The sequence below is a fragment of the Amphiura filiformis genome, chromosome 20 (genome assembly GCF_039555335.1).
Source record: "Amphiura filiformis chromosome 20, Afil_fr2py, whole genome shotgun sequence".
Taxonomy (NCBI): Eukaryota; Metazoa; Echinodermata; class Ophiuroidea; order Amphilepidida; family Amphiuridae; genus Amphiura; species Amphiura filiformis.
In genome coordinates, this window is record NC_092647.1 from 20,890,063 (window position 1) to 20,904,486 (window position 14,424).

The window sequence follows — 14,424 nt, forward strand, 5'->3', positions numbered from 1 at the left end:
AGGTGCGCAAGTGCCGGGGAACACAGCTGGTCTCGATACAATGATCCCAGTTATTAGTACAGGGGGAAACCCCAGGAAAGTGCAGGGTTCATCGAACTTACTCATGAGTACAGGGGTCACCCCCCGGAAAGTGGTTGGTTCCAAAGATCTACCCATTAGTACAGGGGTGAATAACCCCGGAAAATAGGAGGATCTGATACTGGTTCTCTCGCTAGTAAACAGTCTGTTCTGTTGAACACGGGGGGGCCAGGATCTAGTGTTGCCACGAGTAAGGGAGCGATCCCGAAAGTGACAAGGGACCCACTAGGCTTAGTTCGAAGTACAGGGGGAAACCTCTCGAAAGAAACGGAGCCAGTGGTAGACCCAATTTCTAGTAACGGGGTCCCCGTGAACGAGACTAGATCAGTAATGAAAGGATCGGTAGATGCGGAAGGTGCTACCTCGAGCCTATCATTGGCACCCCGTTACATGCAACCCGGGATATCCAGGGTAGCGTGGACATGGGCGGAGCCCCCCCCTGCTAAGTTATTATCATCAGGTATTGATCCGACTGCTCAAGTTACTCATGAGCGGTCTCAAGAGGATGTTCATCCTTTTGATAGTCGATCACCTAGGGTCATGCTTGATGGGTCGAATTATTCAATGATGAATAACTCCCCAAGTACACTACATCAAATGTTTAATCAAGCAGAGCTGACCTCGGATTCTCCCAATACGGTCGATAATCCTCGAGGTTATACTAGTGTTTATCAATCAACTAGTCAGCAGGGACCCAGCGGTCATTCAACTTTCCCGCAAGGTCGAGAGTTGCGAACCGCGGCTAACTTCGCGCCCAAGCCCAACTTGTATACTACTGTACCACAGACCGGACAGTGGCAACAAGCATGGGGGTGCCAGGAGTTGGTATACCCGTTAATCAAGGGAATTTCCACAATGCTGGGCCGTGGATGAATCCGGCAGCAATGTGGGGATGTGTTCCTCCTTGGTTTAACCCGCAGATGTTCGGACTTGGACAGACTCAAGTTCAGAATACTGGGTACTTGCCGGTAGGGAACGTAGAGCACCTAGGTCGGTACCAGTGCGACAGCAGCCGAGTAGGCGGTCGACACCGATAACGGTAACTAGCGAGCCTCGTTCCCAGTGACACCTAATGCATCGCAAGGTGCAGGCGTGACCTCCCCTTCAGTTGGCGTTATGTCGGGTCTCCTATCAGGTTACACTGAGGGATCGACCATGACAAACACTGCTGAAACACAGGAGTCTGAATCACAGATCGGTGTTGGGTCGGATTCAGATACCAGTGAGGGTGAGGAAGACTCTGGCGAGGAGGGAACATCATATGAGATGACGTCATTTCCTCCGGCCCGTACTGAGGGCGCAAGTGAGTCAACGCTCTAGTGGGGTAGATTCTATACCACCCGGTTTTCCGAAGGAGACCCCGGACACGTTACATCGTCTAGCTCGTAACTTAGACTTGACGTATGGTCCTGAGGTAACCGAGGAGACACCAAGCGTCCTTCTAGGAGGCTTGGGGGTAGGTAGTGGACTACACACATTATCTGGTGTCACTCTTCCTGCCGAAATACTTGGCTATTGGCAGGCTCTTGATAAGAAAGGAGATCATCGTGGATCCTTGTCTTATAGAGGGCCGACCCCTACGGAAAAACGCCCCGTGTGTCTGAGAAGGACTATAACGGAATGTTCCGGTGCCCAGGTATAGAAGGGGCGTTGCTAAGTTCTTACCTCACCAAGTGAATAAGAACCACCCACAATCGTTCTCCCCATATTGGGAGGAACAATTAAAGTCGGTGGATAATTCTCTCAGAGTATCTACCAGACTTTCAGCCTTTTCTTCTTTGTTGACCTCGAGTGTAGGTCATCAAGTGAAGGAGCTGTGTGGGAGGATTCCGATCTTTATCGGGATTGTGAGCTAGCGCAAAGCTTTCCTCTACTATCATGGAGGAATCTATGCTACTGACTCGCAGAGCAGTCCTACTTAGGCGGGAGAACGCTTGTGCCTCGTTGAATCTCGTTTTCAACAAAGACTTGTCAGAAAAGTTGAAAGAGACTCCGGTGGCACAAGCCTCACTCTTTGGTGATGGGCTATGGTCCGTGGTTGATACACTCGCAACTAAACTCACCCAAGAGAGAGTTCTGCAGGAAAAGACTTCGCCTTTAACCAAGAAAGGCAAGTCTAGGAAGAGGAGGTCAAGAGGTCATGCCAAAGTCAAGGTGACCGGACAAGCCTCTTCCAATGTGACGCCACAAGCTCAAGCACCTGCCCGCGCCGCCTCTTCCGCCCCTCGGGGTAAGAAGAGAGCAGGCACAGGAGCGGGCGGCAATCCTCCAAGAGCAAAAATGCGCTTTCATGGGGAAAGTCGTCTCGTACCTGAGGGCACGGCGGCCGCGTGTTCACCTTTACTGGTGAACCCTCCACCAGGGTTTCCCCACAGGTGGGCGGCAGCTTACAGACATACGCCTGGGCATGGGAAACCATCAGCCCGGGCTCATGGGTGCTTGGGGTAGTGAGCAGGGGTTATCAGTTAGAGTTTACCACAACCCCTCCGTCGCAGAACCTGCAGAGGGAGACAAGATTACCAGCCTCTCTAGTTCAGAGGCAGGTACTGCTCTCCGAAGTTTCAAATCTACTTCAGAAAAAAGCCATAGTCCCAGTCTTCCCCCCCTTTCAAGGGGGGTTTTGGTCGAGCTTCTTTCTGGCTCCCAAAAAGACTGGAGACTGGCGTCCCATCCTGAATCTCAAACCATTGAACAAATATATCAAACCACGAAGATTCAGGATGGAGACTCTGGCAACTGTTCTGACATGTCCAATCAAAGATTGTTGGGCAACGTCAATAGATTTGAAAGATGCGTATCTTCATGTACCCATCCACCCGAACGACCAGAAATGGCTCAAGTTCAGGGTGAAAGACCAGACATACATGTTTCGATGTCTTCCATTCGGTCTTTCCACAGCCCCACGGGTCTTTACTCGTATAGTAAAGACAGTGGCGGCTTATCTCAGACGAAAAGGGCGTCAATCAGTGCGTTTACCTCGGCGACTGGCTGATATACAGTCGGTCGCGGTAGAGGCTCTGCACCATATAAAAATGGTTCAAGAGACCGTGACGAGTTTGGGTTTTGTGATAAATGTGAAGAAATCAAACTTCGTCCCGACACAGATCCCCCAGTTTCTGGGGGCCCGTCTGCACTTATCGGAGGGCCTGGCCAGGCCCTCTCCGGAGAGAATTATGAACATAATACAATGCGTCAAGATTCTCAGTGCAGAAAGTCACGCTCCAGCCACTGCTTGGCTAAGAGTGTTAGGACTTATGGCCAGTCTAGTAGACCTGGTGCCGAATTGTCGTATGCATATGAGACCAATTCAGCTGCACCTACTGGCGTTTTACAGACCCAGTTGCCACTCAGTTTACAGGATGGTTCCAATGTCGGAACTGATCCGCGACAAACTCAAGTGGTGGTCCACGACGGCCAACCTGAACATAGGGGTCAGATTTCCTGCCCCCTCCTCAGCTTACCATCACGACGACGCGTCGAAGATGGGCTGGGGGTCATATTCAGGATCAGACGGCTTGGGCCTGTGGTCCCCAACGGAAGCCAAGTCTCACATCAACTTGTTAGAACTCTGGGCGGTAGAAAGAACGATCCAGGCGTTCAAGATCAGTTGATGGGTTGCAAGTTCATAGTGCAGTCGGACAATTCGACGGTGGTAGCATACATCAACAAACAAGGAGGTACAAAATCTCCCCTGTTGTGCATGCACACTCTTCGCTTGTTGAAGAAGTGTCACCATCGAGGAATGTCACTCAAGGCTATCCACATAGCCGGGTCACAAACATTCTAGCGGACGACCTCTCTCGAGGTCGAGGTGCGGGCCCGACAGAATGGGCACTGTCTCCTCAGGTGGTCCAAACCATCTTCCGAGTAATGTTTTATCCGACAGTGGATCTGTTTGCATCAGCAAGCAACCACCAACTACCAGTATATTGCTCCAGGATGCGAGATCCAAGAGCACTGGCGGTAGACGCACTACACTTGAACTGGAGAGGAATGACGGCCTCACGCATTTCCTCCAATTTCGCTGCTACAGAGAGTAATACAGAAAATAGCCAGCGAAGATTGCAACATAATACTCATAGCACCCTTTTGGCCAAGGCATCTATGGTTTCGCCCATGGTGAACCTTCTCATAGGTACACCTCGGTTTCTTCCACAGTTACCAGACCTCCTGAGACAGCAGGATCTGGAGACAGTGGTGCCGACCATTCAGCTGGGTCATCTGAGGTTAACTGCATGGCCGTTATCAGGCAACGCTGCGAGGAGAGCGGCTTTTCACAAAAGCTGCTAACCTCATCGCCCACGGTAGAAAAAGACTCAACACTGGAATCTATTCTGGACGTCTGGGTCGATACTACAAGTGGTGCGAAAAGACAAATTGCTCTCCTACCAGAGCAACTCAGTCTCAGATAGCCGACTTCCTCACGGAAGTGTTCGACTCTGGCTTACAGGTAGCCACAGTTAGCAACTATAAATCGGCTATCGCAGCGATCCATAGGGGATTTGAGGACGGATCAACTCTATATAAGAATGACTACGTCCGTCTTCTCCTCGATGGCATGTACAATTCTCGTCCCCCTAAACGTAGAATCGCTCCTGCATGGAATCTAAGCAAAGTTTTGGAGCTTCTCAAAGGAGCACCATATGAACCGATGAAATCTGCCACGCTACGAGAGATCACTCTCAAAACGGTCTTTTGGTAGCGCTAGCAACCGGCCGTCGTGGGTCGGAATTGCAAGCTTTATCGCTCAAAACTCTTGTTTTTTCACGCAATGGCGTCTCTATGACCTTTAAAGTAGGTTTCATAGCTAAAATGAACGCCAGACGTTTCAACACGGGTCCATCTTGCTTCCGAGGATTGGCTCTAAGTCATCCGTACGCGAAGATAGACTATGGTGCCCTGTGCGGGCTATCGAGCACTATATTTATAGGACCAGTAATATTAGGGGATCGACTGACCAACTTTTTATAACCCATGCTAAACCTAACAAGGCAGCTTCAAACAGACACTAGCACGATGGTTGGTTTCGCTCATAGTAGATGCTAAAGCGTTCAAGGAACATGTGCCCCTAGGCACATTCTACTAGAGCAGTTTCAGGCTCGTGGGCATTTCAGAAAGGGGTCACTCTGAACGAGATTTGCGAAACTATATCTTGGAGCACCGCCTCTCGCTTACTGATACATATCTGCGTAATGTCGGAGAGGATTTACTCCAGGGTCAAGTTCGCTAAAGCAGTCTTGACGAGGACTTCGACTAACAGACAATAAGGGTAAGATAACAATTAGCATTAATGTCTTAATCATTGATTGTCTAACCTTATTTGTTTTCAGGAATGACCAGGTCGTAAGTGTATTGAATAACTTTACTTGTAGACATTCTTGAAATCCTATTGTCTTTTTAGTCTATGTTTTGCTTTTTAAGCAATTCTTGTTTTTGCTTTTCAAGCAATTTTCAGGGTTTTTGCTTTTTAAGCAATCTTCTTGGTATCTTGCTTTTTAAGCAAAATGGGATTTTCCTGACCTCGCGTCTAAATAACAGACCGCACCTCTACCACCTATTAGCGGTGCTAGTCAATGTTAATGCAATTTGTATTTGTATCAACATTGAAGGTGGGTAGTTCTATGTATAAGTATGAGTAAAACAAGAGTGTTTTTTCATACTAATAATAGAAGTCTACCCACCTGAATATGTTGATCCCGCCTCCCTTATCCCCCTTGTGGTATGTTATTTCTCTGGGCGGTGGGGGAGTGAACAGGGATCGCTTGCGCATGCGCTCAGCTCAAAGGGCGCCGATAGGTCGGTCTTAGGGACAGGTCAGAAAAATCTCTGTGTGAGAGGGTTTTGTGTTTCAGCATAATCGGTAGATTAATGCAATTTGTATTTGTATCAACATATTCAGGTGGGTAGACTTCTATTATTAGTATGAAAAAACACTCTTGTTTTACTCAATTTGATTGATCAATATGAAAGACCCCAGGTACAAAATTTATTCAAAATTCCCGCGCCAAAATTGTCTAAGTGCAATGACGTAATGGTTATTTGTGTTCAATTGTCGTCAGCCTTCATTGTATTACTGGGACGTCATTGCACTCGGCGCCCGGGAATGATGAATATCGCATGTTGAGAAACGGATGTTTTTATTCGTTTTTATGGTCACTATGAGTTTGTTTTAAATAAAACCATGTGATTCGTGCTTGATAATTATTTTTCTAACATATAAGGAATAATGTTGTGATTGCCGGAGACTTCCTTTAATAGTGATTGTACTGTCCATCTGTCAATAAAATCAAACTAGATTAGATATCTTCAATAATATTGAAGAGAAATATTATTTTGTATCCAGTCCTGCATCTAGGGTCCCCAATATTGATCAATCAAATAATTGTGTATGGGCTGCATAAGAATCTAAAAAGTGGGGGAAAAGGGGTGTTAGAACCAATATTTGTTGCTAGTAAATACTACATGTATTTATTACTACTGACTCATGTCCCATGGTGCATTCTCATAATAAGAAAAGTATTTTTCTTTGTCTATCGCTACCAGATGAAATATCACATTTTTCTATTTCAAAGTACATTTGTTGCAATTTATTATTTTTTACATGGATATGGAGAGTCTGAACTTAGAACCAAGTGTTAGGATCATTAATGGTTGATTTTTTTTAATATAAAATAATTTGTTTCCAAAAAGGGAAAGAAATTTTTGTTCACTGTGTAATCTATTTCAGATAAAAGAAATGCATGCAAAAGCAATGTATTTTAAATCTTTGATAGATTATGCAGTGAAAAAAAAATACAACTTTGTCCTTTCTAGATACAATGCAATGTTTTGGTACATTTTTTTAAACAAATCAGCCACAGACGATCCTAGTGCTTGCTTTTAGGCCACAAACTTCACAAATCTAAAAAAAAATTGGTGTTTAGCAAATGTTCTAAACATTTCTGCTTCGTAATATTTTATTTATTTATTTATTATTCATTAGGCATTTCAACAAAAATATACAGCAAAATTAGACCAGCAAGCAAGGGCTGCCAGGGCCCAACAAAAGTGGCAGATAAAGCACTGACATCTAAAAGATGAGTGGACCCCACCCTTGCAAGCTGGTCATGAAAATAAACAAAGTATTGCACTATAAATACACATAAAAATTACAAAGATTATTAACACATTAAAAGTACAAACATTTTTAAAAACAGCACTAAGTTAAAGGCATGAAGCCCCAAGATACAATAAAGAGACACAATATATTGCACTTAGCCAAGCAGGATAAAACACACCACAACCTAATGAGATAATGCCCCCCCCCTCCCACCCTATCACCGCAACAAAACATAGATGTCACCAAGGATTAAATTTCTTGAATGGACTGAAAGTGGTCTCTCAAGTGGGATTTGAAGCAGTTAAAGCTATTGCACAAATAAATATCAGTGATGTGACGGGGGAGGTCAGACCATTTTTTGGGGAAGCGTTGGATGGAATGATAAAGAAAAGCATAAAAATTACAATATTTAAGGTGGATCAAAGGGGAGCATAACCTAGCAGTGGTTGCGCTCAGATCTTTATTTTTATTTATTTCTTAGACTCTATACACTGGTGATTGCACAATATTTAAGAACAGTAAAATATAAAATAGCAAAATACATTTGGAAAAAATTACAATTAATATACATGTCTAAAATGGGTATAAAATACAAATTGATACCAGTTTAGGATCCTGACACTGACTTCGTGATGAAGTGGGTACGTGCAATAGCTGCCATGTGTAGCCACTATGTAGATGAGTACAATATACTCTGTATAAATTGCCAAATGTGCACAAGGCAGCTATTGTGCTTACCCACTTCTGGCACTGAGCAATCGACAAGAGGAATTGTATGGGTTTTGAAAAGGTGACCCAAGGATCCTAAACCTTCTAAATGCTTTCATGCTATACATGTAGCATGGAAATTTTTGCATTTTGGTCAATATTTCTTTGAAGGGGTTTTTATTAGAGAATACAGTGTTTCCCATGGGTCATACACATTTTTGGTAGGCCTCATTGTAAGATGATATCTATCAAACACACTATGATAAAATCAAACCACCCGCCTTGAAGTACTATCAAGATAAATTGGAAATAAACTTGATAATCACTCATTCATTCCTGTTATTCTCTTTTCATTTTAACACACAGATTTATGCAGATACACTAAATGAACAGTTCAATCGTGTACAACCATTAGCTACAGATCAGAAACCAGTCATTGGACTTCTAGACAACTCTGTATTGGGTGGCTTAAAACAAGAACAATTGGAACAACTTCTTGAGTCAACGAAGGAGGCCAATAAGCCTTTTGCGCCAGCTGACCAATTAACAGTTATGATATGCACAGAGAAGTGTACTAGGTTATAAGATGTGTGTTCTTATAACATATTGCTCTCTCAGGGTTCAATAATTTATGCATACTTGACAAATCCGACGGAGACTGTACAAAATTGCTCAAGTAGATTTCATATTTATTAACAAAATTGTAGTGTAAACTTGATTCTTTGTGTGCATTAATTAGATCTTTGTTTGCGTGTGATTTTGTTGATGATAAGATGGCAGAGTTGGAACAAGACCAGTGTGTAAAACAAGTGGGAGACCCATCCCACTTGTCTCATCTCTCCTCAGGACTTAACCAGTTAAGACATCAGGCTGCCTTCTGTGATGTCACCATCATCGTTGGAAATCAAAGATTTCCTGCTCACAAAGCAGTTCTAAGCTGTGCAAGTGACTACTTCCAAGCAATGTTCACATCAGGGTTTCAAGAGAGCACAATGAGTGAAATAACTGTTTCTGGAACTGAAGAAAGCTTTGCTCAAATCTTGGACTTTGCTTATACAGGGTGCTTCACTCTCTCATTAAGAACAGTTGTGGGCATTCTCAAAATGTCCAGTTTCATGGTTTTGACCAAAGCTATAGAGTTATGTGCTGAGTACCTGAAAGATGTCAAAGATAAACTTACAATAGAAGACTGTTTTGAGATCTGGTCAATTTCCAGCAATCACAACAGTCTTTCAGATGTTACACATATGTACAGACTCCATGTCATCCAAAACTTATTGAAGTGTGTTAAATCTAGAGTATTTCTGGAAATGTCCTCTGCAAGTGCCTTGATGGAGATCATAAGCGATGAAGAAATAGAGACAGACACCACAACAGAGGAACAGATTCTGCAAGGGACAGTGACATGGCTGAAGTATGATTGGGAGCAGCGTAAGGCCCATGCAGTTGATCTCCTGAAGAAGATACGTCTTGGTTTGGTGCCAGTTGACAGACTCCAGGAGATCCTTGGTGATGAGATAATGGCCATACCAGAGTGTATGGACATGGTGGAGGAGGTTGTCAAGTTGAGTGTTACCAAGGATACTGCCTCACCTTCATTGATCACGACTCGCCATCATTTGTTTGCTACTAGAAATACTGTTACAACCAGGTTAGATGTAGAGCCTTTTTCCAAAATCACGGGCATAATCCGAAGAGAAGCAGGTTGTTATAAGCTTACTAAACTTGCCGATGTTCCAGAAAAGCTTTCAGGTATTGGAGTACACGACTCTGGTGTTTCAAGTTTCGTTAACCACTCAGGTGATTTATATGCTGCAGGTGGTAATGATGATTGGCCATGGCCATGTCCATGTCGAGCACCACCTGAAATAGTGGACAATATTCATGATATTCATAAGTGGATTTCCGAAAACAATTTCTTCAAGTACAATTCTGAAAAGAATGAGTGGAGCGTACTTCCTCCAATGCCCAACATTTTGGTGTGGCCTGTAATTACCCAATATGATGACTATATATATGCAATGGGCTATGACGATAGCAAACACAATGTCAAGATGGAAAGGTATAGTATCAGCAACAAAACGTGGGAAATTGTTGATGATGACCTGTCTCTTTGGCCATCTTATGCTACCATTGTTAATGAGCAATACATATTTATCAAGGGCATATTTAGTATGATCAAGGGCGAAAAGGTCGACAAATATGCCGTCTATAAACCAGCCAAAAATGAATTGTTAGATGTTGCTGTAGATGAAAACTTGGACAGATCATATTTGGTATTTCATGATAATGTCTGCTACCATGTTACAAAAGGTAATATCCGAGAGCCTGTAAAAGTAAACAGATGCGTCTACGACTTTGATAGTGATAGGCCTACAATTGTCATTGCAGAGACAGTGCAAGATGACACATTAGACCTACATGTAAGATGGTCATTTTCTCAAACACAGTTCCCATTCACATTTGACAAACGCAAACTTGGCATGATGCAGGTGTCATGCAAGTGTCCATCCCATGTAAAGGAAAACCAGGAGTAGATAGCGATCTCTGAAATTACCCTCATCCTACAAGGCTGTGCAAAACCACCTTCTTGCTTTTGATCCAAATGTGCACAAATAATTCACCAAATGACTTGGAATTTAAAGACCACCCTTTGCACGCATTGTATCGATTTAAATAAAAAATAATCCCTACCATTGTTCCTCTAAAGCTATGGCACTTAAAGGAGTATTTGTGATCCTATCATCCTCTTTTTATGACATTTTTCAATACATATCCACGAAAAAAGCATATTCCCAAAATTTCAGTTGATTCCGATTTTGCGTTTGCGAGATGCATGATTATGTGTATTACACTGCTCCATAGACAATACGTTGTAATTACGATATCTTTGCTAAACGAATTAATCTGCAAGAAATATTTTGTACATAAACATAATGTAACCAGAGGTTTCCAGTGATATAAAAATCTCAACTTTTTTTGAGAAAAGTGGGGGGATGAGGCTGTGGATCACGAAATGCCCTTTTAAGAGATCCAGCAATTTGACTAATTACCACAAAAGATTTTGATAAAAAGTAAAAATTATCAGAATACTTGTTGATTTGTTTCAAATAAAATAGCTTCATATAATTGGACCAATTTTTGAGCAACATTGCCATATTGGCCCAAGCTGAAAATCCTTTGAGGAAAAACTGCTCGCTAACATACCCCTGGTTAAGGTTTGTATAGCTATCAAACTAAGAGGGTACAGCCTACAGGATGGTTAGTAAGGCCATGATTTTTTTGTTGCATTGATGAAGATATTCATGTGATATGGACTCTAAAACTTCGTGTTTAGGTTAAATTAAGAACTTTATTTTCATATTTAGCAAAACGTTTGATTGGAATTGCTTATCTGTGTGCTTGTTAAGCGGCTCAGCCCGAATCAAATTTTGCATGTACTTGTGTTTGGGTTTCCCAATTTTGCAAAGGTACACTCGCAAATGTTTGGACTCATTTTAGTACCCATGATACTTGTAAATTGGGCTATTCCAGTTAAAATCCACACTACCCTTGTAGAAGAATTTGGAAATATCTTTCACAGGGGGAGTATGTTTTTCAAATGTAATTGATCAGGGTTAATCATTTTGAAACCATGCTCTCCCTGTATTATGGCTTTACCTACATCTTCCACAACTGGAGTGAGTAATTTTTAATGGAAGTTACCCAACTTTCTATTCTGTTTGAAACTCATACTCCCTCTGTGGATTTTAAATGGAAAATCCCATTGATGCCAAATATAACAGCATATAATACATCTTTAAATGTCTTATATATCAGGGATTCCCAAACTTTTTTCCCATGACCCAAAAGGGATGTGACCAGAAGCGGATTTAAGGAAAAGGGCCCTGTCAGCAAAATATCCTAGGGGCCCAATAGCAAAGTTGATATCAGGAGCGTGCCTGAACCTTTTGTTTGGAGGGTGGCAATACAGACATTTGACCAGTTCGGCCCAATGTTATATGAAAATTAGGTGCGCACAGTGCGCGATTATATTCCATATCATACTATTTGAAGTAAAAATTGCAATTTGCAATTTTACACTATTCTATACCCAAATCGAGGGTTTATCAAATTTGTGCGTGTTCAAACGGGACTAAAGAACAAGGAATATTTCCTTTTTGGCAACCTTAATTTGTTAACATGGCTTAATATTGGTTAACATGGTTAAGAAGCGGTAGTCCTTTGTTTTAACAATGTGGACCTGTACCCCATAATTTGTGACATTCGGAGGTTCACGTACCCATATCCCGACCCATATAAAGGTACACTGCCCAAGTGCTATCAGTTGCGTAGTTTACTTTTTGACATGGGGGGGGGGGGGGGTGGGAAAATTTCTTGAAGTATAGTAAATCCAGCACTTTTTGGCGACAGAATAAGTTTATTTTACAAATGCGCGCGAAAACTTGTGCAATTTTGAAGTTAAATTGATGAAATATCCCTAGTGCAAAAGTGGAATAAATTCGCGCGAAGCGAGCAAAAAATTGGGGGCTAAATGACCAAATGTAAGGTTAATTTGATCAGAAACCCACATACAGGCCTCAGGGGGATGATTGTATGTAGCATCCCCCTGACAAAATATTCAGGATCTACGCCTATGAGTGCTATGGATGTATACCAACTCAGAACCATGAAGCTATAAGCTGTTATATTTAATTTAAATTACTTCATTTTAACATTTTAGGTCATGGGGTAGAGGGCCGCAAAAGGGCCAAGGGGGCCTATAACATTTGACATTTGGAACTCATGTAGCCCTATACCCATAAATAGTTATTGATAAACGACTGGCCCTTTGTTTTGACATTTGGGCCCCCGGGATCTCGGATATCTGGGCCCAAATTGGTAATATTCATATCTAGTTTGAATCCTTTGTAGTTATGTAGCCAGCTTTGATGATACCCTTATATCTAACATTCAGGGCCCTGGCCCATACTAGGTGAATTATTTGTATTTTGATCATGTATACTCTCTAGGATTATCAGTGTGAACTCGTAGTCTTGATTCTATAGAAACTGTATTCCCAAATATTAAATTTGGGCCCCTGGGGCCCTTGACCTTTGATCTCTTGCTGGGGCCAAAACGAGGGCCCTAGGTATGCTACATACCGGACCTGATAACTGTTTTAGTTTGAGGGCTGCGAGACTCGACACTCATGTGGATGGAGGACAAGGCCAGCAACCCAAGAATCATAAATGTGGGCATATATTTAATGGTCTTTTCATTGCTGTTCTAGCCACCGCACCTCTGAACCTTGCAGAAAACATTAAAGGAAAAAACAAAAAACAAAAACAAAACAAAAACAGGGGGGCCCTTTGGCCAAAATAGCAGGGGGGCCTTGTCAGCAACTGCTGACTTGCTGACAGCTTAAATCCGCCATTGGATGTGACCCGCAGTTTGGGAGCCTCGGTAGGATGAAGATTACTCTTTGAATTAAGATTCTGAAATTTGCAGAAATATATCACATCTAAAGAATGTGTGTAGCATGGTTGCTGATGGGACAATTAGGCTATTCTGTCGGTCCAACATCCGGGCTATCTCTAGTCTCGGGCCCAAACTGCATGTGGCTCACGGTTTGTTATGAACAACAGAAACCGGCTGTGAAGGAGGCTACATAGCGATGTTGTTGGAGTGACATTCAATTTCGGAAAAAACGACACTCGACCATGGAATTTAATTTTAAGTTTGTCAGTATATAAACAGTAAATCAAGTAAGTTTCTTCCACTCTGAAGACTTAGAAACGGTTGTTTGATTCCACTGACTATTTGCGATCGAAATTTACATAACACCAATGACAGAAATCATCAACAAAAATCGAATCAGGGACTTGTTTTCACTCGACCGTGAGTCGCATCATCAACTGGAAGTGACGTGGCACGGACCGACAGAATATTATATTTAGAGAATAAAGGTATTGTTTTTAGCCCCTGGAGTGTATCTATCGTCTCATATAACACGGGCGACATCATTATTCGCCGAGTTGTTTTACGCCAAAAATAATGATGTCGCCCGTGTTAGGCCTATATGAGACGATAGATGCACGACAGCGGCTAAAAACAATATCTTTATTCTCATTCTTAAACACTTTAAGGGCTGGGGTATGAACGTTTGGACAGTATTTATTTTGGGACATTAGAGCACATCAGACATATCGAATTGCATTCTGAATACGAAGAATGTCATTCTGATATCAAATAATTTTGATTTTTGAAATTCGCAATTTAATACACATTTTATGGCAAATCATTAAAATTGATATTTTTGATATTTAACGGTACTTGAAGTAAACTTTATAAATCTGATGATTTATACTTAAAGTGTATGTAGGTGGGATGAAAAGCCGACGATCAATTGAAAATTTTGACCTTTAGTATTGAAGATATGGATTTTTTTCCCAAAACACCAAAAAAAATTAGGTCTTTTTGGGAAAAAATCCATATCTTCAATATGAAAGGTCAAAATTTTCAATTGACCGTCGGCTTTTCCTCCCTGCTACATACAC

General features: G+C 42.2%; 1 protein-coding gene across 1 annotated transcript in view; it reads left to right on the forward strand.

The window, feature by feature from the left end:
* Positions 1-12,232, forward strand: part of LOC140141877 (kelch-like protein 32) — a 33,256-nt gene extending 21,024 nt beyond the window's left edge. Inside the window, exon 3 of the mRNA XM_072163746.1 lies at positions 8,252-12,232. Coding sequence (XP_072019847.1) covers positions 8,659-10,422 — 1,764 coding nt within the window. The 5' untranslated portion in view covers positions 8,252-8,658 and the 3' untranslated portion in view covers positions 10,423-12,232. The remainder of the gene's footprint in view (positions 1-8,251) is intronic.
* Positions 12,233-14,424: the final 2,192 nt, after the last annotated feature.